The sequence below is a fragment of the Rousettus aegyptiacus genome, unplaced genomic scaffold (genome assembly GCF_014176215.1).
Source record: "Rousettus aegyptiacus isolate mRouAeg1 unplaced genomic scaffold, mRouAeg1.p scaffold_m13_p_16, whole genome shotgun sequence".
Taxonomy (NCBI): Eukaryota; Metazoa; Chordata; class Mammalia; order Chiroptera; family Pteropodidae; genus Rousettus; species Rousettus aegyptiacus.
The window spans coordinates 51,541,414-51,565,008 of record NW_023416291.1 but is presented as its reverse complement, the minus strand read 5'-3'; the positions used below and the strand labels follow the sequence as shown (position 1 = coordinate 51,565,008).

General features: G+C 50.9%; 1 protein-coding gene across 1 annotated transcript in view; it reads right to left on the bottom strand.

The window, feature by feature from the left end:
- Positions 1-22,288, bottom strand: part of RFX2 (regulatory factor X2) — a 77,323-nt gene extending 55,035 nt beyond the window's left edge. Inside the window, exons 1-2 of the mRNA XM_036233367.1 lie at positions 22,275-22,288; positions 21,819-22,008 (exon numbers count right to left, since the gene is read on the bottom strand). Coding sequence (XP_036089260.1) covers positions 21,819-22,008; positions 22,275-22,288 — 204 coding nt within the window. The remainder of the gene's footprint in view (positions 1-21,818; positions 22,009-22,274) is intronic.
- Between the last annotated feature and the right edge of the window lie 1,307 nt (positions 22,289-23,595).

The window sequence follows — 23,595 nt, the reverse complement described above, 5'->3', positions numbered from 1 at the left end:
TCCACTCCAGGATAATAGAACCAAGATCATCTGCTGGTTTTTAATTTAAATATCTGAAACTCTAAAAGCAGTTATGTGCTGTGCTATTCCTGATTTCAGAAACAAGCGCGATAAGTTCTTCAGGGAGCGCCTCGTGCTATGCGCATATTTGTGGGGTTTGTCATTTGGACCAAACACTTAAGGCTGGTTTCTCTCTCAGCATCGTGCCAATGGTAGCAGCTCTCCTCGCAGAGTAACACTGCTGAGTCACTGTCAGAAAGATTACACTTTATCGTCAGCCCCCTGTTCCCTTCTCAGAGATTCCGTCCTTCCATGAGGCCTCAGAGCATGTACAGGACGCTCTCCATGGCTGAGCGTCTCATAAATTGCTTGGCGAATGGTGACAGATGCAGGCTGTGTTGGGGGCCGTTCTTCCCCAGGAGAGAGAGGGCTAGCGGGTTTGTTTCATTCCCCCTAAGGAGATCCTTTTTGCCTTGTCTCCTTTGCTCCGAGTTTCTGGGGTTTGCGGCATTATACTGCTGGCTTTGCCAATGTCTTCCTCAGCACTGTTTCAAAGACAGGCGAACACAAGTCACGGGCACTGGCTGTTGGGGGAAAGGCGGTGGTGGGGATGCGTGCCCCCGGGGGCACCTCAGGACTCAGGATATGTTTAACCAAACAGTCACAGGATGAAGCGCGAGCTGGGGCGGTGTCTCTTCCTCACCCCGCAGAATTTATCTTATAGAAATGCACTTGTCCAAAAAGGCATACGGCCGCGCAAACACTGGACACCAGTGTTCACAACGGCATGGTTCGCAGTAGCCAAAGTAGAAACGATCTGAGTGTCCATCGGCTAATTAAACAAAATGTGGTCCGTCCACACGCCGGACTATTTATCACTCCTCCATGAAAAGGAGGGAGGCGCTGACGCTCGCTACGACGGGACGCGCCTTGAAAGCACGGCGCTCAGGGAGGGAAGGCAGACGCGGAAGGCCTCACGGGTGACTCCACGTGTGTGACACGTCCGGAACGGGCACGTCCACGGAGACAGGGAGTGGCTGGGGGGGAGGGTGGGGTGCGGCTGCTGATGGGGAAGGGGTGTCTTTTTGGGGTGATGGGATGTTCTGGAATAAAGAGGGGGTTATTGCACAACTCTGTGGATACATTAACACACACGGAGCTGTACAATTTAAATGGGTTGATTTTTTGGTACATGAAATATAGTTCGATAAAGTGAAAAAAGGCATTTGGGCAACATGTCCCTGGGACATTATTTGAAGTCACGAAAAATTGGAAACGACTTAAATGCTCATCAAGAAGGAGGCTGTTCACAAATTTGGTGCATCTAGCTGTGCTACTCTGACGAGGTACATTCTCCGAGGAAGGTCTCCAAGATACGCAGTGCCCAGGACATAGTGGGCCCTCAGATATTTGCAGGATCTGTGCATATGCAAAAACTCATACTCCCCCCAAAGTGAACATGACCATATGTGAACTTAAACTAGAAATAAACTAAAAGGGAACCAAGTGAATTAGCGGAGCGCCAGGCGCTCTTCCAGGCTCCGAGCATTCCGAGGTGAACGAGCCGGACGCAAGCCCTGCTCTGCGGCACCGGCACCCTCGCGCAGGGGCGTCAGGCCAGAGGGCAGTCACCAGACACTCAAGGTGACCGCAGAAAGATCTGGCCGCAACAGTAGGAAACAGCAGAGGGTCAGAGCCAGGGCAGTGGGGGAAGGGGCCCCCGACCTCTTTCAAGGCCAGCCGAGACCTGGCCCGAGCAGGGGCCAACCTTGGCAGACTGGGAGAGAGCCCTGGGGCACAGGGAATAGCGGGTGCAAAGGCCCTGGGGCAGGCCGGGGCAGGCGTGCGGGAGAGCTCAGCGGAGGCCCCAGGGCCCAGTCACAAGTCCGGCCGACGTTTTTAAAAGAGCACGCTTTTTAGATTATTGGGAGAAAGAATGAAAGCAGGAAAACCAGAGAGGAAACTCCCTTGGCGCTTACTATTTTACAATTTTAACAATAATCAAGACTTCTTAAGTTCTTAATTGAGCTTTTTAGGACCTATACATGACCGCTGGCAGGAAAAGCATCATTCTATAAAGGATGCCAAGTAACAGCCTGGAAAACGGAGGGTTAACTAATTAAGTATCTCATTAACAGTAGAGTAGACGATGCAGGTCAATCACCACATCCCATAAGCATCTTGCTTCTTAATTCAGTGTGAATTGTCCCTATTGACTTATACATGCCAGCATCCAAAAATTAAGTACTTTATGAGTGTATACTCATTTTCTAGAAGGGCATATAAAAAAAATCAGACAGAGGAAGCAGACAAGACATTGAATCGGTAGTTTGGTTTCAGTTACTCGCTGTCAGGGATTCACATAGTAAACTAATTTAAATCAGGGGTTGGCAAACTTTTTCTATAAAGGGCCAGAGGAATTGTTTTTGCTCCTCGGGTCACAGAGTCTCTGTCACGACTACTCCGTCACTATTTCTAGAAAGTCACCGTGGACGGTAAGTACGGAAGGAGCATGGCCGCCCTCATGTCCTTCAGGGCCCTGCAGCCCAGGGCAAAGGCGCGAAATCGGCAATGCTGATCTTGTCTTTACGTTTCGATAGTTTACTCATTGTGGATTTTTTCGGCATTTATTTTGATTTTTTTAAATGCTGTGTTAAAATATTATTTATCTTGATGGCTGAGTTTTTTTTGGTGCCTCCTCTACCTTAAATTTTGTGCCTCGCCCTAGGCCAGGCCTGTAGCTGTTCCAATACACTTCATTTATGGACATTGAAATTTGATTTTCATATAATTTTCATGTCTCGCAAAATATTCTTCTTTTGATTTTTGGCAAAAAATATCGTCCGCTTACGGAACTTACACAGAAACAGGCATTGTGCCAGATTTGGCCCCCGGGGTGCATTTCGCGGGCCTCGGTGTCCCACGGCCATCTGGGGAGCATGTGTTAGTCATGCTCACGTCCGCAGAGAAGTGCCCGCTACCCGGGGGCCACTCAGAGGGCTTGGAGCAATTGGTCCTATTATCTGCTTTCTAGAAGCCCCGCTAAGGCTGGTCCTCGTTCTTTGCTCGTCCTGTGAGCCCCAAGCGCACCGGCACACATGCGAGAACGCAGGGGGATCTTCAGGGTCTTTACCGATGCTGCGATCCCGTGACACAACACAGCAGGGCGGTGGCACTTACAAGGCATAAACTAGGAAAGAATACGCCTTCTCGAATATGACTGGCACATACCATCGAAGTGTAATATTGTTATTTTTAATTGCAGCAAACTATATATCACATAACTTTACCACTTTAACGATTTTTAAGTGTACAATCATATTGTTGGGAAACCATCACCACTGTTCATCTCCGGAAAATTTTGATCTCACAGAACTACAACTCTGCGCCAGCTGAATAGTGACTCGCCAGCCCCTGGCTCCACCATCTACCTCCTGTCTCCGTGAATCCGACTCCTCGACGGGAGCACCTCGGAGTGGAATCACACGGTGTTTGTCCTTTTGTGCCTGGATTATTTCACTTGATATGATGTCTCCAGGGTTCATCCACATTGTAGCAGGTGTCGGAATTTCTTTCCTTTTTAAAAAAGGTTCAATACTGCTCCATTGATGGATGGACCACATTTTGTTTACCCATCATCTGTCCACGGACACTCGGGCGGCGTCCGGCTTTTGGCCACTGTGAATAGTGCCGCTGTGAACTTGGGTGCACAAGGAGCTGCACAAGTCTCTCGGTGGAAGCCTAGCAGCGGAGCCGCAGGATCGCGCGGGAACTGTTCAGCCTTCGAGGAACCGCCGACCCGTTTCCCGCAGCAGCCGCACGTTTCACGTTCCCACCAGCGGTGCACGAGGTTCCCGTTCCTACACGTCCTTGCCAACGCTGTTCTTTTTTTAAAAAAAAATAGTCATCCTAATGCCAAAAACTGGTATCTCATGGTGGTTTTGACTTGTATTTCTTAACGATCAGTGAGGTCGAGCATCTTTTCAGGTGCTTATTGGCCACTTGTGCATCTTCTTTGGAGAAATATCTATTCAATATTTGTCTATTTCTTGACCGAGTTGTTTGGGTTTTTGTTGTTGTTTAGTTGTAGCAGTTCTCTACACATTCTGGAATAAGCCTTTATCAGGTCTATGATTTGCAGACATTTCTCCCATTCCATGGGTCCCTTTTTAATGTTGATTGCGCCCTTTGATGCACGAAAGATTTTAATTTTCGTGAAGTCCGATTTATCTATTTTTTTCTTTCGTTGTCTTCGTCTTTGGTATCATATCCAAAGAATCACTGCTGACTCCAAGGTCACAAAGGTTTCCACCTCTTCTTTTAAGAGTTTTACGGTCTTGGCTCCTACACTGAAGTCTTTGATCCATTTTGAGTTAACTTCGCATACAGTGTGAGACAAGGGTCTAGCCTCATTCTCTTGCGTGTGGCTGTCCAGTTTCCCAACATCGTTTGTCGAAAGGCTGTCCTTTCCCCACGGAATGGTCCTGGCACCCTTGTTAGAGTAAACTGTTATACACAAGGAATTAAAGTAAAATAACAACACACAAAGATCTAACCTGCCAGGAAGGGCATCCGAAAAGTGAATTTGCGACAAAAGCTGAAATAAGATGAATTCTGCTTTTCCCCTCCAACGGTAATGGCCGTGTCTGTGCATAACTCTTATTCCATTTCCAGGGGTGACTTGCTCACCATTGTTTTCAGATGAGATCTGTGTGTAGCTGACTCATAGCACTCTACAGAGACACAGACATCACACAAGGACCTCTGCCTTCTGTTTATAACAGTGTTAGATTTTCACCTAATTTTTGTCTTTCTATTTTTAAAAACCTAGAGACTACTTGGAATGTGGTTTAAACTCTGCAATTTGCCTGTTCAGCTGGCTATAGCGGGCCACTATCTCTGGGTCCGTAGATTCGTGAATGTGTACCTTGGGGAGTCCATCGACCCGAACTTGAACGTGAAATTTAAGTGTGGTGCAGTGCATGCGTTGCCTATTCCTCTGGGAGAAATTCTCAGCTTTTAGCAGACTGCAAAAGCGGTCCAGACCGAGTGAGGGTACGAAGTGCTGAGCTGGAGTGGCACATGTTTTTTGTGTCTTTTGGATGGGTCTGTTTTTAACTTCAGTTCACAAATTCAAGGATTCCAGTTTAATCAAGCCTCGCCGTATCACTTTGGCAGGTCAGCAGGGTTTAGAAGAAAGTGACTCAATTCATTCCCGTCCTGGAGGCAGGCACAATGGCAGCCATGTCACCGGTCATGCCGGGCTTTTCCCAGCACCTGCTTCTCTCTCCGGTGGACACTGGCCTGGCAGGAGCCTCCAGTGAGCCTCACTTGCTTTCTCTACCCCGGGGAGCCCAACACCAGTCTGTTCCGCCCCAGGGTCTAGCAGCGCCTCGATTCTAAAAAATCCAGCTACGACAAATGATTTTGAAGTCGTGCAGAATTCATTCTAAGTGGGATTTTAGCTCCATGTAAAAAAGACTGAAATGTGGAAATAGTTCACTTTTTTGATCTCTAAACACTGATTTTTTTCCCTATAGATTAGCCATGACATATTTTTATTTCTTATACATCACAGTGACAGCGTGACCCCATATGAAGCCAGCTGGTTTACGATGCTGGCCTTCCCACATAGGGCCTGGTAGGAAACTCATTTCAGAATCCCTGCCGGGTGCCCTGATGCGTACGCCGAATTCCAGAGCCTACAACCTGTCCCGGGGGAGCGGCTCTCCTCCAGCGACAGCCATCAGGAGCGCGCCATCGCCAGAACAGGACCAAGTCCGGCCCGTGCAACTGGACCAGGGTCCTGGGCCTGACACACAAAGAGGAGGGCCGGGGAGGGAGAGGCCGGGTGCTGCGGAACTACAATTTGAAAAGGGCGCAGCCTTCTAGACATAGAAAGGCCAAGGGGGTTCAGCCCGTGGGATGGCCGTGGCCAGAAAACTCTCCTGTAATTACAGCAAACGGGAGAGGAGAATAAAGGGAATAGCGTCCCTCTGGCCCTTGCAGGGAATGAGTGTGTTAGGCTCTCATTCCCTGAAGGTTCCAGGGCGTTGCAGGGACCTCTGACTCTGCACCATGTTCACACATGTGTGACGTCGCACTGAGCGCGTCACGTGTAAAGGCCCAGTGGCGAATAGCTTAGGCTTTGTGGGTCAGCCGGCCTCCTGAGATGCCTCAGCTCTGCCGCAGTGGGGCACCGGCCACCACAGACCATACGTACACAGATGAGTGTGAACATATGCCAATAAAACTTTACCGATGGACGCTGAAATGTGAATTTCATATGATTTCATGTGTTCCAAAATGTTATTTTTTCATTGATTTTTTAAAACCATTTAAAAATGTAAAAGACTATTATTAGCTCTTAGCCATACAAAGTCAGGCGGCGGGTGGGACTTAGCCGGGGGACTGGTTCGCAGACCCCACACTGGACTCACATCTCTAAAAGAGCCTAAAATAATTCTAGATAGATAAATGGACAGGTATCAAACAGCCTGTATATTTACAGTTGGTCCCCATGTCCACCCAACCAACCATGGATCAAAAATAATTTTTTAAAAATGCAGAAAGTTCCCCAAAGCAAAACCTGAATTTGCCCCACGCCGAGCACTACGCTGAATCCTCGTGCACAGACAGGTCATGGACAAGCGCTGCCCCGACCTACGCGAGGGCCAGAGGATCCGAGAACTTGGGCATCCGCAGGGATCCTGAAACCGATCTCCCTTGGACACTAAGGGACAATTGTACAAGGAACATTCTAAAATTCTCAGTGTCCAGAGGGTCAAAGATACTTTGAGGGTGAGGACCAAGGTCCTTGCCACGTCTCCTGCCATGTGGGATTTCGGGAAATCTCTGAAAAGCGGGCACCCACGGGTCAGAGCTGGAGCCACACAGCACACGGGAGAGGGAAGACAGCCCTCGCGCTGCCGATTCTGACCCTCTGCATCCTCTGAGCCCCTTCATAGCTCTGGGGTGTATGCCCTGCACCTCCATGATTCAGCGTCTTCGGGCATTTCACAGAGAAAGAGAAACTTCTGAGCACAAGACCTTTGCATTTCTCCAAAGAAGACATACGAGTAGCCAATAAGCACATGAAAAGATGCTTGATGTCATTAGTCATTTGGAAAATGAAATTAAAAACCACAACGAGATGCCACTTCACACCTACCAGGATGGCTAGAAGAAAAACAGGGGAACATAAGTGTTGGCGAGGACGTGGAGACACCGGAGCCCTCCCACATGGCGGGGGGATGAAAAGTGGGGCCGCGGCTGTGGAAACGTTTGGCGGCTCCTCGAGAAGTTAAACACAGAGCGACCCGGGGACCCAGCAATCACACTTCTACGTACCTACCCAAGAGAAATCAAAATCCATGTTCGCACAAAAACTTGCCCACTTATAACAGCCGAGAGAAAGGCAGAAACAACTCCAACGGCTATCAGCAGGTGCACGGAGAACCAAGGGGCAGCGCGCCACACACGCCCTGGGGTGTGGCTCAGCCGGAAAGGGAGCGAAGCCCCGACACGTGCTACAACGTGGATGAGCCTCGACGCACTACGCGCAGTGGAAGGAGCTAGTTGCAAAAGGCCACATACTGTATGATTCCATTTTTAGGACGTGTCCATAGCGACAGGAAGTAGAACAGCGGTTGCCAGAGGTCGAGGGACGGGGACAGGGAGTCATGGCTAACGGGCACAGGCTTTGCTTAGGGTGATGGAAATGTTCCAGAATTAGACAGTGTCGGCAGCTGCATAACATTTTGGATATCCTAAAGACCAACAAGTCGTACTTTTAAATGGTGAATTTTATACTATATGAATTTTATCTCAAATTAAAAGAAGATGACACAAGCATTAGCAAATGCCAGACGAGAAGAAAAACAGATGATGTAGAACTTAAAAAGGTCCCTGCAACGTTGACGGAGATAATGAGGATGTTGGGCTGGAGAACTTATAAGGTCGGATTCTTTCTACTGTTTTCAGAAACAAACTTTGTTAACAAACAAAACGCCCCTTACACGCTCTCCCTGAGACTTCGGTGTGACGACCTCCATGCTGGGGCGGGGTGGAGGGGAGCGAGGAGGTGTTTCAGCAATGCCCGAACCTTTGGTCAGGCGCCTCCCGCAAACAGAACCAACCGAGGGCAGCGAATGAGGAACGAACAGCAAGAGGCAGGCACTCCACCACCAGGAATCCGAAGCCTGAACGTGCTCCAGGCTGGGAGTCGTGAGCACGGTAGCCTTTTTGGCTCAAGCCCTAAGTGGATGTTACTGCTGGAGAATAAAGGAGCAGGTAGTTTCTAGACGATTCTATGTTTGCGAAGCACAGAGAAGGAAAACTAGATTAGTTAGTATCTCAGAAGTCTGACAGGATGTTAAAAAGAAAAATAAGATTCTTTGAATTTAAAGTGAGAGAAAAGCTCAGATTAAGGAGTGGGGACTTAACCCACAATTAGGTCCTCAGGATTCTGGTTTTAAATTGTTTGCATAAAGAAAATGAGCCCGCACTATAACGAGAAGCCAGGCGAGAGGTTTGAAAGCAGGATGCGTCAGCACGAGTGGGCTCCCTACTCAAGCCGCTGACAGCAGACACTGCAATGGAGACTCGGGTCCCTTGGCTGGCCCGTGGAGGATGGCGACCCACTTTAGCGGGTGCCCGAGGCCGCCTGCGAGGGGAGCAGCAGAGTGAATGCTTCGGTAGCAAAGAACTGAAAGCCACATATTGATGGGGAACTCAAAAGGGCGGGAAAATGCTGTCGCTGTGTGAGAACTGGCTCAGAGTCAAGGCAACGAGCATGAACTTGTGTGGACGCAAACCGGCCGAGCAGCCAGGCCGCCCCCAGAGGCACACCTGGCATGGGCGCAGCTCTGGTGACAGACTGGGGCTGAGGCAGCCACGCGTGGACTGTGAAACGGGCAAAGCAGAGCTGAAGGGGAGTAGGGGTTGGTTGGGGACACCTTCCAAAGGGTCCGAGAACCAGCTGAATTGCAGGCAGAATCCAATGGACACGTCTGTCGTGCATTTTCCTGGGGGAAAGGACATGCGCTTTCGCAAGGTCGTCAGAAGGTCTGTGACCTACTAGGCTACGAATGGGGCCTAAAGTTAACACCATGACAGCCCCGTGGCACGGGCGGGAGCGGGAGGAGGTGGTGTTAGCGGTCGAGCCGAAGACGGTGCGGGTGCAGCCAAGGGCGCAGGTGGACAGCAGCCTTCGCTGCAGGCACGAGACGCCTCATGCAGAGGGAGCGGCTCATGCCCTCGGCCCCGCGAGGCCCCTTCCGGGAGTGTGCGAACACCTCGTTCACAGCCGTGCACAGACGCGCGTGCACGAGGCTGTGTACTGCACAGTTGTTGGTAAAGGCGAAAAAGGATCAACGAAATGCACCCCAAAAAGAGCCGTTTCATGACCCAAGGACACATGCGTGCGGCGGAATCTCACGACGCTCCATAGGAAGAGAGAGGTGGGCACACGATTCGGGACGAGGGAGGCCCAGACCAAACACCAGATGAGAAGAGCGGGCTGCGGAGGGCGGGCGGAACCTGGTCCCTTTTGGCCACTGCCCCAACGATTCGGCCATGAGAAGGACTAAAGCGTTGGCACTCGCCATAACGTGGACGGACCTTGAACACACGACGCTCAGTGAGAGCCGGACACACAAGGCCACACAGTGCGATTCCATGTATGTGACATGTCCAGAACAGGCACGTCCACGGAGACAGGGAGTGGGTTAGCAGCTGCCGGGGGCTGGGGGAGGGGGGGATGGCTGCTGATGGGGGGGTATTTTTTGGGGATGATGGAATATTCTGGAACTAGGTAGTGGTGACAGTTGTATCACCTTGCGAATATACTAAAAAAACACTAAATTGTACACTTTAAAATAGTGAGCTTTATGGTACATGAGTTACATCTCAATTGAAAAAGTAATAGAGTATGTTTTATCTGCATTCGAAGGATTCTAAAGAATCCACACAGAACTTTATTAGTGGTGAGAGGCGCAGGAGGAAGCAGTCAGAGGCTCTTTTTTCTGTTTATATTTTTTGGTACTAAGGTATTTGGAGTTTTTACAATGAAAAAGTTATGACTTCTGTGACATAGAAGAGGAAGCAAACAGACTTACGGGAACTGCCGGGAGGGCCCCAAGTCCTAGAAGGGGTACGATAGCATTCTGGGATCGAACTGCTCAGGGGCCTGGAGTGGACACCTGTGTGCAAAGTCCAATGGTGATCACTTGAGAAAACGGGGAATGACCTCAGACTGCCGTGACCGGGAAGTACCCGAACTCCAAGTAAGTAGCTCAAGTAGCGGTCACATTTCAAATAGAATAGGGACGACCTAAAAATCGTGCCTGCCTTCATTTTGACACTTCCCCCTGCGCTGTCCCACCCAGCGGTGCCAGCCGCCTGTGGCGAATGAGCACGGGAAATGAGACAAGCGGTGGACACACCGGGCTTCCAGGACTAGCACACCGAGGAGACTGTGAAAGAGCTCGAAATGCTTTTTCATGTAGAGCCCGTGTTCAAGGAACAATTTTCTAGAAATATTGCATTAAATAAAATACATTGTTCAGATTAATTTTGTCCGCCTGTTTTTACCTTTTAAAATGTGGCTACTAGAAAATTACATGTACGGCTCGCATTATGTTTCTGTTGGGCAACTGTGCTCTAGAAGATTCCTAGGATAAAGCAAACTGTGAATTCACAACTATCTTACGAGGCTGTATTTTACTAGAAAATAAGGAAAGTGATTTTTAGAGTCGGGTAAGGTCACGATCTAAGAATAACCTGAGTCACTTCAACAAATACTCTATTTGGTGTCTCACAAATACAGTCAGAGCTGGTGTCTGTCCTCAAGCACTTTACACTGTGCGAAAGAGAAAAGGAGACACGAGGAACTCCTCGTGTGGCAGGGTGACAGGTGCAGACTCGGGGTGGAACGTGGTATGATAAACCGCAGGGCGGGGAATCTGGGCAGCTCCCATCCTGGACCTCGTGGGACGGACAGACCCTCGCTGGGCGGTGGGGTAACAAGAACGAACTAGCTCCAGAGCAGCGGCTGGGCCCCGGCGGCCACGTGTGTGCCATGGGCGGGGGGCGGGGGCGGCGGGAGAAGGGCAAGGAGACTGAGCTGGGTGGTGCAGAGGGCTTGGGCTAGGGGCCTGCTGGGAAAACAGGCCAGGCCATTTGGAGAAAGGCTGTGGACACCGCGAGCCACTGGGCTCGTCCTACGGTGGAGGCCGGCAAACCATGGTCCACAGGCTGAGGCTGACCACCTGGTTCTACGTGGCCCACAAGCTAACAATGGTTTTTGTATTTTGAATGCTTAAAAAAAAAACCAGAGTCAGAATACTTTGTGACACATGGAAATCATATGAGGGTCACATGTCAGTGCCCATAAATGAGGTTTCATTGGCACATGGCCAAAGCCATTCATTCCCACGTCGACGGCAGAGTTGGGTCATTGTGGTTTACTCTCTGGTCCTTTAAAGGACGCCTCCCCCTGCCCTGCTGCCCTGCTTCCTTGGAATACTAAAACATTCTGCAGGCTTTCTTTGCCTAAATAAAATAGCAGCACTTCTGTCTATTTGCAGAAAAATGTACGATAGATATGTTTCTCAAATTAAAAACAATTTGCGTTACAAAGATTTCTTAAACCCTTGGGACAGGCTCTCTGTCCTCTGCTGGCAAACGGCATGAACAAGAAAACGCATTCTCTGCAAGGTTCGCATTATTGGGAAACCCCGCGGCAGCTTGTCACACTGGATTCGACAGCATCAGCTTTAAAGGACAGAAGCTCACGGCTGCTAGTGTGCCCGCCACCATAGTTTGTGGTTCAATCACATGTTATTAATAAAAGCACTATGAGTTGGTGTGATCTCATTAAATGCCCCGGTATTCTGCGGTATCCCACAAAGATGTCATGTTTCACGCCCCCAAACAGTTTAAGAGGGCAATGGAAGCATCAGAGATTTGGGGGGAGAATGCAGAATGACAAGGTGAGCCACCCCCTTCAGGCAGGGGCAGAATCGCAGGTTATGCCAACTGACCCAGACTAGAGGGTCTGGACTAGAACAGCACGCACAGGAAGGGGACAGACAGGACCAGCGCAGGAGGCTTATGGGTACTGGGACGTAAGGAACTAGGGGGGCAGTGGGCTATGGGGTGCAGGAGAGGGGGCAGAGAAGGGATCTAACAGGACCTAACAGTGGCCGCCCTCGACTGAGAGTTGCTTTCTTTTTTTCCTTTTTTTGCCTCCTGCTTTATCCAAGTCCCCACATTCCACTCCCCGCCTTTCTCGAAAACCCTCCCTCCTCGGTCTGAAGAAGAGGAACAAGCTTTTGTCAGAACTGCTGGACCAGCCGGCCCAGAAGATGGCCAATATCTACCCTTGAAACGCGTAGGGTTCACTAAGAAGTCTTCACGGGCGCTTACGAACCGCAGCCGACGGGCCCTGCGTTCCGCAGGCACACAGCGCCACGTCCTCACCCGGGAGGCCGGCGGCACTGCACGGCCTTACGCGGCTCAGAGAAGGTGGCCGGCCCTGCGAGCGAGGGCGTGTGCCATGCTGGCCGAGGGCTGTGTAACGAGGCGACCACATGTACAACGATCTCAGAGTTTTGCTGGGAAAACATGAAGTTCCTCTTTGCCCATCTATTGGTTTCTGCTTCGGCTAGCATTAACGATTACCTCTATTCCCAATAAGAGTCGTGACGGTCTAACTAGAAACTGGGGGTTCCTCGGTGGAACTTCAGAAACAGGGCTCCCCCAGCCTTGGCGGCACAGTGGGTACTTGGCTGATATGGACGTTTCCAAAGAGAAAAGGAAAAGGGAGGGGGTCGCGTCCATGGAGAAGAGTGTCTCTCAGCGCCCACCCACCCCACCTCATGCCATGACCTTGAACCAGGTCTCCTTAGAGGGAAGGCCCCCAAGCTGGGGACAGCGCTAGGGAACCAGGGCGAGAGAAAGTTATCTACGAGGAGAGCAAAGTCCACACAGCTCCAAGGACCCTCTGCCATGACTTGCTGCGGTTCGGCATGAGGCTCGCGGAACCTTTCACCAGTTACAGAAGCTGAGGCTCTAAATGCCGACAAGTTGCCCTGTCACTGTGCAAAGAGGAGAATTCGTTCACTCCACAAATTCTGAGTGCCACTGAAGAGGAATTTTCCACTCAAAAGACTAACCTTATAATCAGCTCTCTGTTCTGCTTCCATAGACAGATTGCCACCTAGGCCAAAGGGCAGGATGACCTCAAAATTAGCTAAAGGCTCATCCCCCCTTTTGCTTGTTCTGTCTAGATGACAGATGTAAGATGTACGGCCTGAGCTCCTGTCTGAAGACCGGCCCGTGCCAACTGTAACTGGGCGGAGAAGCTCTATAAAAGCAAGGCTGGCCCTGAGCTTGGGGCCCAGATCTTCAGAGTACTAGCTCTTCTGGGACTAAACCTGAGTTCTCCAACTCTCTGAGTGCTGCTTGGTTTCTTGCTGGTCTGATTTTTCTGTAACACTATGTTTTGTTGAAACGATTCTAATAGACATACTGTATTTGTTTCAAACAGGCTTTTTTAAAGAGCAAAATCTTGGAAAAGCTCCAAAGCAAAACACATATGAATCAAGCCATTGCAATTGGCTCAGATACAGAATGGGGCATTTGACAGATCCCAAAGCCGCTGGCAGTGGGGCCCAGCGGCAGTCAGTTAAGAGACGTCACTTCTCAGCGAGACCCCTGAGCTCCCTGGGAAAGAACTCGATGTGCAGTTCTGGCCAGGCCCAGCGGGAAGGCAGTGAACAGTAGGGGTCTTTGATTAAAATTTCTTTGGGGATTTGTAAAAGAAAACTATGTATTTAAAAGGGCTGGAATGTTCATCTAGACCGACTCAAAACCACGGAGTTTTTAAGGCTATCAGATCTCAGGCGAGGGCTTCAGGATTTTTGCCTGTTGTTAAAACCAAAGGCTGCCATGACTTGATGTGGGCCACGCCCTCTGGCTCATGTTTTAATCACTCACGTGATTAAGTATTTAGCGCAGTGGGAAGCATGGCAGGGACAGCTGTCCCTGTCCTCTAGGAGCTTACAATTGAGAACGGAAAAAAAAGACACATAAATTGCTACATGTCCAAGTAGCCTTGTGATGTTAAATCTATAGGCCGCGCCAATTCAGGAGTCACTGCCACTTCTGGCTGATTAGGCTCATGGCCCCCACTTAGGGGGTGGTCCTGCCGCCCCGGGGACATTTGACCATGTCTGGAGACACAGTTATTGTCGTGACTTTGGGGCTGGGGGTGGTGCTACTGGCAGGTGGAGGCCCAAGATGCTGCTCGAGACCCTGCAGTGCCTGGCGTGGCCGGCCAGCAGGGCGTCAGCAGTGCGCAGGAGAAAGCTGAATGGACGGAGGCTCCAGAGAGCCCCTCACATGAAGAAGTCCCCCCAAAAGTGAATTCTTCTAGAAGATGAAGAATTCTCTGAAAAATCAGAAGCTTATCCTTCCAGCTGTTTTCCGTGGGTCTAGCATTCCAAACCCATTTTTTCTGAGAGCAGGCTGCAGCCGCCTGCGCACGTTCTGCGCGGGGGACAGAGGCGGGGAAAGCCGGCGTGTTTGCTTTGGGTTCTCCCTGGCCAGGGTGGGGCCGGAACATATTTGTGGGCTGTTAATTTTTTTTGGAAACTGCTTCCAAGGCTTTACCCCGTGGATCACCTTCTGGACATAAACACATCCTAGAAACAGCACACTGTTTCTAAAAGATACGCGGCGTGTATTTTTAAAATGGAATCATAATTAAGTGCTGTTGCGACGTTAGGGATGGGTTTCTGTATCGTTAGGATGATTTCGACACACTTCCGGGGAGACAGGCGCTTGTGAGCCAGGCCTGCTGCCTGTCCGTGGGGACTTGTCCCTCTCCCTCCCTCCCATGGGCTTGCTCCCAGTCTCAGCGACCGGCCTCCACCGGGCCCCCCTTTCCTGGGCTCAGTCCCTAAGCTATCCTGCTTTGCCTGCAGAGTCCAGTTCCAGTTTCTCCTTCCACCTAAGAATTCTCTCGGGACCTTCTCCCTCCGGCATTGACTGTGACGGCCAGAGGTGGAAGTGACCCAAGTACCCAGGATGGATGAAGGACAACATGCATCTGTCCAGACAATGGGAAATTTTTCAGCCTTAAAACAGAAGGACGTTCTGACACCTGCTCCAACGTGGATGAGCCCCGAGGACTTTACGTTCAGTGAAACAGCCAGACACAGAAGGACAAAGACTGTGTGGTTCCACTCATGTGAGGTCCCCAGAGGAGCTGGATTCATAGACATGGAAAGTAGATGGTGGAGCCCGGGGACAGAGTTTCCGTTTGGGACGATGAGAAAGTTCTAGAGATGATGGTGGTGGTGGTTGTTAAACAATGCAAATATACTTAATGCTACTGAACTGTCCCCCTAAAATGGTTAAAGTAGTAAATTTTATGTTTCAAAATTTTACATGTTACCACAGTTAAAAAACTCCATTTTCCTGACTCTTTATTGGTTCTTGCTCCTTATACTTTGACAGCTCTGCCCTCGGCCTTTTCTGCTCACTCGCCACCCTCCCCTTGGGTGACCTCACCATGCTCGTGACTGAATCGACCAACTGGATGCGAACAGCGCCTAGATCCTGACCTCCCGCCTGGCCTGCCCCCTCGGCTCTACACCCCGAAATCCAGCTGCCTACTGGAAAACGACCCATCCCAGATGTCCCACAGATGTCTCGAGCTGGCCAAGCCCACGAATGAACTCATGACTCCCCCGCCCAAGAGCAGCTTCTTCCAAGGTCCCTGACTCACTGAGCGACATGTTCCACTGTGTCCCCAAAGTCAGACACCTTGGAAATTGCTCTGGGGCCCTCCTGCCCCTCGCCCCACAGAGTCGCCAGCTCTGTCGTCCGCGGCGCCCCCCGCTGGGGCTGCGGCGCAGGCGCCCGTGGCACTGGCTCCCCTTGCGAATCTCCCTTGTACCCTGCACTCAGCTTGCTGAAAATGCAACACGCTACCACTCTCCCCGCCCACACAGAAGGACACCGCTCCCCGGATTCGGCGTAAGTCCATTTCCTCCTGGACACCAGGGAGGAGAGGCCTCCCCCCTCTGTGCACTCACTGTGTCACATGGAGACATCCAGCACAGCCCCTCTGTGAAGCTGGCTCCCTCTCCTACTTAGTCTTCGGTTTTTGTAACCTCATAGAACAGTGCTGGACTCAGAGAGCAGCGAATGAATGAATGAATGAATGAATGAATCATGAACAAATGTCAGAGGCCCAGAAAGCAGGTCTTCCAGTAAACGGTTGGACACCACGGATCTGATAACCATGGGCAGAGGAGAAATCTACCAAGAATCGAAGTTACACTCAGGATGGGCCCCCGGGGCCCTCAGCCTCTCCTCCTTCCGCTTACCAAGCATTAGACACAGGCCGCCTGTCCCTGCCCTGACCAGGCCTGGCTAATTCCTCCTGCCCAGGGCCTTTGCACCTGCTGCTCCCTGCCACCCCCTGCCCTTGCCTAGAGGGCCCTTCCCTCTGAACTCCACAGGGCTGCTCATTTTAGTCTCAGCTCAACTGTCAACTCCTGAAGTTACCCTGGATACTGGTCACCCAGCTCTTAAATTCACACACGCGCGCGTGCGCACGCTCAAAATAACCACAAAGATCTCAGCAGAAGTAGGCTTACTGTATGTAGCACACTGGGCTTCGCTGCATAGTAAATGACAAGTAATTACTACACTGGGCCGAGACAGGTAAGTTCTACATATTTTTAATGGCTTTATAATTCTTTCTTCAGTTTTTAACATGGATTATGGCAGATGTAATCTGATCCATGGCATCGAAAATCCAGTTGCATCATCTAAAGGTGTGGGAAAGGCAACTGTATTCTTCGGAAAGTCAGAGCATTCACAAAAATTAAAAATGAGAATAAAGAGTTGCCAGAGCATAAAACAGGGCTTTAAAACATACAAAACCTATGTATCATAAAACAGGAATGCACTTCAGGAAAAACGGAGTGAGGCGCAGCAAGGGGCAAGGCAGGCCGTCTGCCCCTGAGGGCTCAGCTCAAGTCCTGGCACGAGGACCAGGCCGGGTCTCACCTCCCAGAGGCGGGTTTCAAGACTTGGACTGGTTGGCACCCAAGAGCCCACGGTGACAGAGAAGAGAAACCAGTTTTTAAATGTTCTCGGCCATAAGTTCTGCCCGCAGGGCTGGCCACTCAAGAAAACTCACCCCCAAGTGGGATGTTCTGGGTGTAATTTCAGAAGCGTCTACACCATAACCGAGATGTGGGACGGCAAGTGACTTTTTCTGTTTCATTTTTGCTGAGCACTTACGCCGGCAGAGTGACACATCTGGGCCAGTGAATTTCCCCACTAATTGAAGGGCCTTTCGCCCCCTAAGACAGACAGCGCCGGGCTTGCCCGCTCAGTCACTGGGTCGCTCAGCATCTCCTCGGCAAGTGCCAGGCCCTGTGCTAGACGGTTCATAGATGTTACTCTAACATCATAACCACACGGGCTGCTATTACCTCTCACAGATGCTGCCCTTACTAGGAGTGACCGAGCTGGTAAAGGGAGAGGCCGCCCTCGAGCCCCTTCCCCGCCAGGCCCCCAACCCCGCTCTGTAGTGCCCGGTTCTATAACGTGCAGTTTTTCCTTCACTCTTCTCCGTCCCGTTTACCCAATCGGAGCGGCGCCGAGTCACATGGACGCGGTATGTGCCAGATAAGGAGCAACTCTTAATTTCTACATATGCTTTCCCAATAGCTCTGTAGGAAATTGTTTATTTATTCATTTAACAAATATTTATCGAGGGCCTACTCGGTGCCAGAATTATTCTCAGCCCCAGGAATACAGAATTTAATAAAAGCCACAGAGCTTCTTCCCCTCGCTGAGCAGACATCTGAAGATACAGCGATAATAAAATAAATATGCATAATATACAGCCCATTAGATAGTGATAAATGCTTCGGAGACCAGGAAAGCAGGGGAGGAGGCTCAGAGTGCAAGGTTTCGAGTGAGTGGCCTGGGAAGGTGACGTTCGAGAAAAGGCCTGAAGGCAACGAGGAACAGCTACAGCGAGAGCTTCCCGTAGAGGGCGGGCGGCGGGCGGGGAGAGAGGCCGGAGGCCAGCGGGGTGCTGCCCAGTGAGCACAGGGCATCTGGCTGGAGATGGAGCCAAAGAGATCTTGGGGCGGGTGGGGTGAGGTGGGGCAGGGCGGGGGAGGCTTTGGCTTTTGTTCCAAGTGAGACATGAGCCCTGGGGAGGGTTCTGAGCGGAGGAATACAGAACAGGACACCACTCGACCTCCAGGTTAATAGGCTGGAATTATCTGGGCAACAGGTGACAGTGGCTTGGAGCAGAGGGCTGGCAGTGGAGGTGGCCAGGCAGGGTCAGAGTCTAGGTCCCCACCACAGGTGAGTGGGCAGGAATTGCTGATGACTTGAGAGAGGAATGGAGGACAACGCCAAAGTTTTGGCCTGAGCAGTGGGGAGAAGCCAGGTGAAAGTTAGTGAGGGAGGGCAGAGCCTGGAGGAGCAGATCTAGGGCCGATCTTAAGCTCAGCTTGGCCACCTCGCCTTTCAATTGCCTGTCAGAATCCACCTGGATGTGTCCCGCAGGCAGCTGGCCAGGCTCCTCTGCTAGGAAGCTCCTAGAATCCTGTCTCCTCACACGTCGCCTTAGCCAGTCCAAGCTTCCTGGGCACGAATTCCCCCAACTTCAGCGCTCACCCCACACTCCACCCCCCAATTCTGCGTCTTCCTCTCCTAAGGTTCTCCCTCTTTCATTTTTTTCCTCTAAGAATTACTCTGCTGATCTTGGGGTTTACAAGAAGCATGTAGATAGTTCTCAATTTTCTAATTCCCAACACACATGCCATTCATCCATTCATTGGACGAATTAAGCAGGCACTCTGTGCCAGGCATATGTCTCAGGGAACGTGGCCTGTGGTGGAGCTGATAGCCCTTTACATTCTAGAAAGGGGGGTCACAAGGCCCTTTTTCATAACCTGAGTCCACAATCCCTTATTATATTGCCAAAATCCCAAAAGCCCTGAGAACTAGAAGTTTTGGGGAAGTTTGGCATCGACTCACTGAACAACAAAATCTGCCCTGAACTGGCACAAGATTGCTGATGGTCCTCATCAACCCCATTTGGTGGGACACGCGTACAGGTCGGTGCAGAAACGTGGCTGTGTGCGCTTGGCGTGCCTCAGACACTGGGTCGGAACTTGTACTTCCCTGTCCCTGGTCCATGAGAGTCCCCACAAGTGAGATGGCTTCTCTGGGAACTTCCCTCGTGCTTTAAATAATTTCGCATTTTACAAATAAGTAGGTAGGTCGGGGGCGGGGCACGGGGTAGGAAGTGTTTTATTTAAATAAATGGTCAACCTGCAGCTGCTTAAAGAGAGCCAAACACATTACAAAATATGTCTCCTTCAGGCCCTGGGATTCTATGTGCAAAACAACCACATGCGACTGTAAAAATCCCACAAGAACATCCGACACTTGGACTCGATTATACTATTAAAGTTAAATTAATTAAATATTGATGAATATTAATTATAGCTCAAATCCAAAACTACAAATTATATCTAAGGACTAGGAGCCAGGTAATTTCCCAGCATCTCCGTTGCTGGCGGACGGCTCCATGCCAGAGGCACTGCCGCGATGCGTGTGGTTATCAGATGAATATTAAGGTCATACGTGCCCTTCACTCGGAAAGCGACTATCAGCTGAATTTCAAAGGACTTGCTCTGTTACTTGGGGGTGATTAATAACTCTGTCCCCGTCCTCCTGCTCCCCCTCTGAGCGTCTTGGCGCTTTATCTGGGACAGAGATGAATGCACGTAAAGGGCTAAATAATTCAGTGTTGCTCTGACGGCAGGGGCAGAGCGTTCCTGCACTCGTTCTGGACCCAACCCAGCTGGATCACAGAGGCAGTTAGCATTCCCGTCATATGCTATGAGGAGTCTTTTAAATAAAAACTACCGAGTCCCTTTAAGCCTGTAGGAGGAGGAGTACTGGTCATTCAGGAAAGTAAATTCCGTTTCTGGGGAGCACTTCCACATACCCATTTCTCCGGTCAGAGCCGGTGAGTAGCCTTTTCTACGGTCATTTCAGAGTCATTTCAGGTCCCTAAACCCCAGTGGGTGACCAAGCCCGCCACTCCCCAGGACAGAGGGTAAGGGTCTTTGCAGAAGCAAAGAATATTCAGAGCATTAAGCAAGAAGATATAAACATGTTGACAATATGTGCAGTCCTAAAAAAACTGTTTCTGTCGATGTTTTGTGTTATTATTATTATTATTATTATTATTATTATTATTATTGGGGGGAAGTCAGTTTAAACAGTCTCGTATAGGTTTGATGTTTTGGATTTGCAGAGATAAAGCTGATTGTGAAGGGAAAAAACTCAAGAAAGCCTGCACTAACTATTTATTGCACAAAGCGAGGAAATGATTGGAGACCGGCATAATCAAAATACGCAGAAGCAGGAATGAGGTCTGTGGGGGACGCGGCCCTGGACTCCTGCGCTGTATCCTGCCCTTGTCCTTCATTCCTGCCGGGCAACCAGGAGGTTAAAATTAGGACGATGACCCACCCACTCCACCACCGCTGGAATGGCAGGGGCAGCTCAGCCCGGAGCCCCCGAAATAGCCACTAGGATCTGGAAACCCAACTTTCCTAGCGCAGCACAAGAAAAACCCACAGGGACGGAGCCGGGAGAGCGCCGCGGCTTCTTCCAGAGCCAGAGGAAAGGAATAAATAGCCTTTTTCTTTTCTTTTTTTTTTTTGGGGGGGGGTCGTATTTAAAGAGTGGGGTTTGGATTCACAAACACACACGCACTCGCACAACCGGAGGAGGAGAACGCCACCGAGGACTTTGGGCTACTAGCTGGGCTCTTTAATACAATAATAAATTAAAAAAAAAAAAAAAACCCTTCTGGTAAAACTTTTCTCGCCTCGCGATCAGTCCAAATAGGGGAGCTGCGGGGTGCGAAGGGGCTTCCTGGGGGGCGTGTAAGGACCTGCGGACTCAGGATCCCCCAAACTCAGGAATGCGGAGTTACGAGGGAGGGGGTAGTATCGGGGGAGCACCAAACGAAAGGATTTGAGGGGGACGGTGGGAAACGGGTCCCCGGAAGCCGGATTCTCGGGAGTTTGTGGCAAAAAAAAAAAAAAATGAGAAGGGGGGGAGGGGTTCTCCCCAAGACAAACGCACCGACTTTTGGTTACAGAGTGAGAAAGGGGTGCCAGGGGTACCCTCAAATTCAGTATGTTTGAAGGGTTAAAACGAGAAGAAGGTCCCCAATCCAGGCATTTGGGATAAACATGAGGAGAGTTTTCGAGACCCTCCCAATCAGAAAGAAGTTTAAGAGTGAGAGCAGGGTCCCAGGGGAGTCCCAATCACAGAGATTTGGGGAGTAATAAAGGGGAAAAGGGGTCCCCTGGCGCGCCCGCGGGGCGTTTAAAGGTAATTTGAGAGGGGTTACCGGGGCGCCTCCGAGTCCGGGATTTTGAGCGGAAAAGTGAGAGGGTTCTCCGGGCGCCCCTAACCTAGGAAGTTTTATGAAAAGTGAGGCGACGGGTCTCCACCTCTCTCCGAGTTTGATTAAAAAGAGAGAGGGGTCCCAGGGAGCCCCTGAACTCAGCCGCGCCCGCGGGACCAGGGGTGCCAAGGCAGGTCCCGCAGGCGCGCCGTCCCGGACGTTTAGGATGAACGGCGGGGACAGCGCTCCTCACCCCGCCGACCCCTCGGCCGGGGTCCCCGCCGCCCCCCGCACTCCCCGGCCGGGCCGGGCCCCGGGCGGTCGCATCGGTCACCTGGAGTTCGGGCCGGGAGTTCGGGCAGCGGCTCCCGCGGCGGCGGCGGCGGCGGCGGCGGCGGCAGCTGCGTGTTGGTCCCCGTTGGTAAGTAACAGTCTCCACGGCTACAGTCTCTATGGCGGCGGCGGTGGCGGCGGCGGCCGCTCCTCCTCGCGCTCCGGCCGCCCGCCTCGCGCCGCCAGCCTGCCTGCCGCGACGGGGCGGGGCGTTGTTACCGGCAACGGTTACCAGGCTCCACGCCCCACCCCCTAACGGCCCGCCCACGCCCGCCTCCAACCCGGCGCGGAAGAGGGCGAAGCCCGACCAATCGCCGCGAGGGGGCGGGGCTTGGCGGCGGGCGCGCGCGGCGCGGAGGGTTGGAGAGCGGGAAGCGCGCGCGGCCGGGGCTGGTGGCGCGGCGGCCGCGGCTGGTGGCGCAGTTCCCGGAGTTCCGGCCCGCGATGGGGTGCCCACCGGCCTTCGTCCATTCCACGGATGATGAAGAAACGTCCAGGCACAGTCTGGGTCCGTGGTCAGCAAACTTTGATCCGCGAACCGAATCCGCCTGCTGCCTGTTTTTTATAGCCCACAAGCTGAGAATTTAAAAATTTTTCTACTGGTTCAAAAAAATCAAAAGAAGAACCTTTTGTGACATGTGGGGAAAAAAAAAACAAAAACGTGAAACTTGGCAAACTGTGGCCTGTGGGCCAAATTCTGCCTGCTTGTGTTTGTAAATAAAGTTTTATTGGAACACAGCCTCTCTCGTTTCTTTAAGGTCGTGGAAAGCTGCTTTCACACTACAGGGAGAGTTGAGTAGTGCGGGCTTGAGTAGTTGCACAAAGACCATGGTATAAATAAAGCCAAAAGTACTTACTGTCTGGCCCTTCATAGAAAATGTCCGTCGACCCTCTTTTCCTTCTCTCTCCCCCAGATGGTAGGTTCAACTATGAGTAGCACATTTGAGCTGAGGTCAGAATAATGAGGAAGGAGGAAAGAAAATTTCAGGAATTCAAAATCCCTGGAGTAGAAACTCATGTCGAAACAGAAAGCAGATCCTTGGGTGAGGCTGGAGCAGAGGGAATGGGAGGGCAGGGGTGCGTGCAGGTGGTGAGTCAGAGGATGGGCAGGCGGCATTCCATTTGAGATCTCATAGGCCGTGAGGAAGGGCCCTCATCAGATGGGAAGCCACTGGAGGGTTTTGAGCCGTGTGTGTGTGTGTGGGGGGGGTCCAAATTGTGATTTGCGATTTTAAAAGCTCAGTGTGTGGAGAACAGACGGTTAGGAGACAAGAAAGAGAGAACTTGGGAATCTGTTACGGTTCTCCTGGGCTAAAAAGTATGGTGGCTTGGATTAGGGACCTGGTAGTGGAGGTGAAGGTGAGTGGTGGATTGGAGGTATATTTTGGAGAACGTGCTAATGCACTGAATGTGGGGAGGTGAGAAATAAGGTTTTAGGATGTGATGGGAAGTGCCTTGTCACCACCTTGTACAGTCAATTCTCCTATACCTTTTGTTTTGAAAGTATGAATTTGTCCTGATGTGGTGTCATGTTTCCAGTAATATTTCAGTATTTCTTAGCCATTTAACATGTGTAAGACTCTGCTATCTCAAAGAAAAAATCAGGAGGGAAATTAGAAAATACTTTGAGATGAATGAAAATGAAATACAACATACTAAAATTTATTGTATTTAGCTTAAGAAGAGGGAAATTTATAGCTGTAATCACCTATGTTTTAAAAAGAAATAGCCCAAGTGAATACTCTCACCTTCCACTTAAGAAACTGGAAGATAAGAGT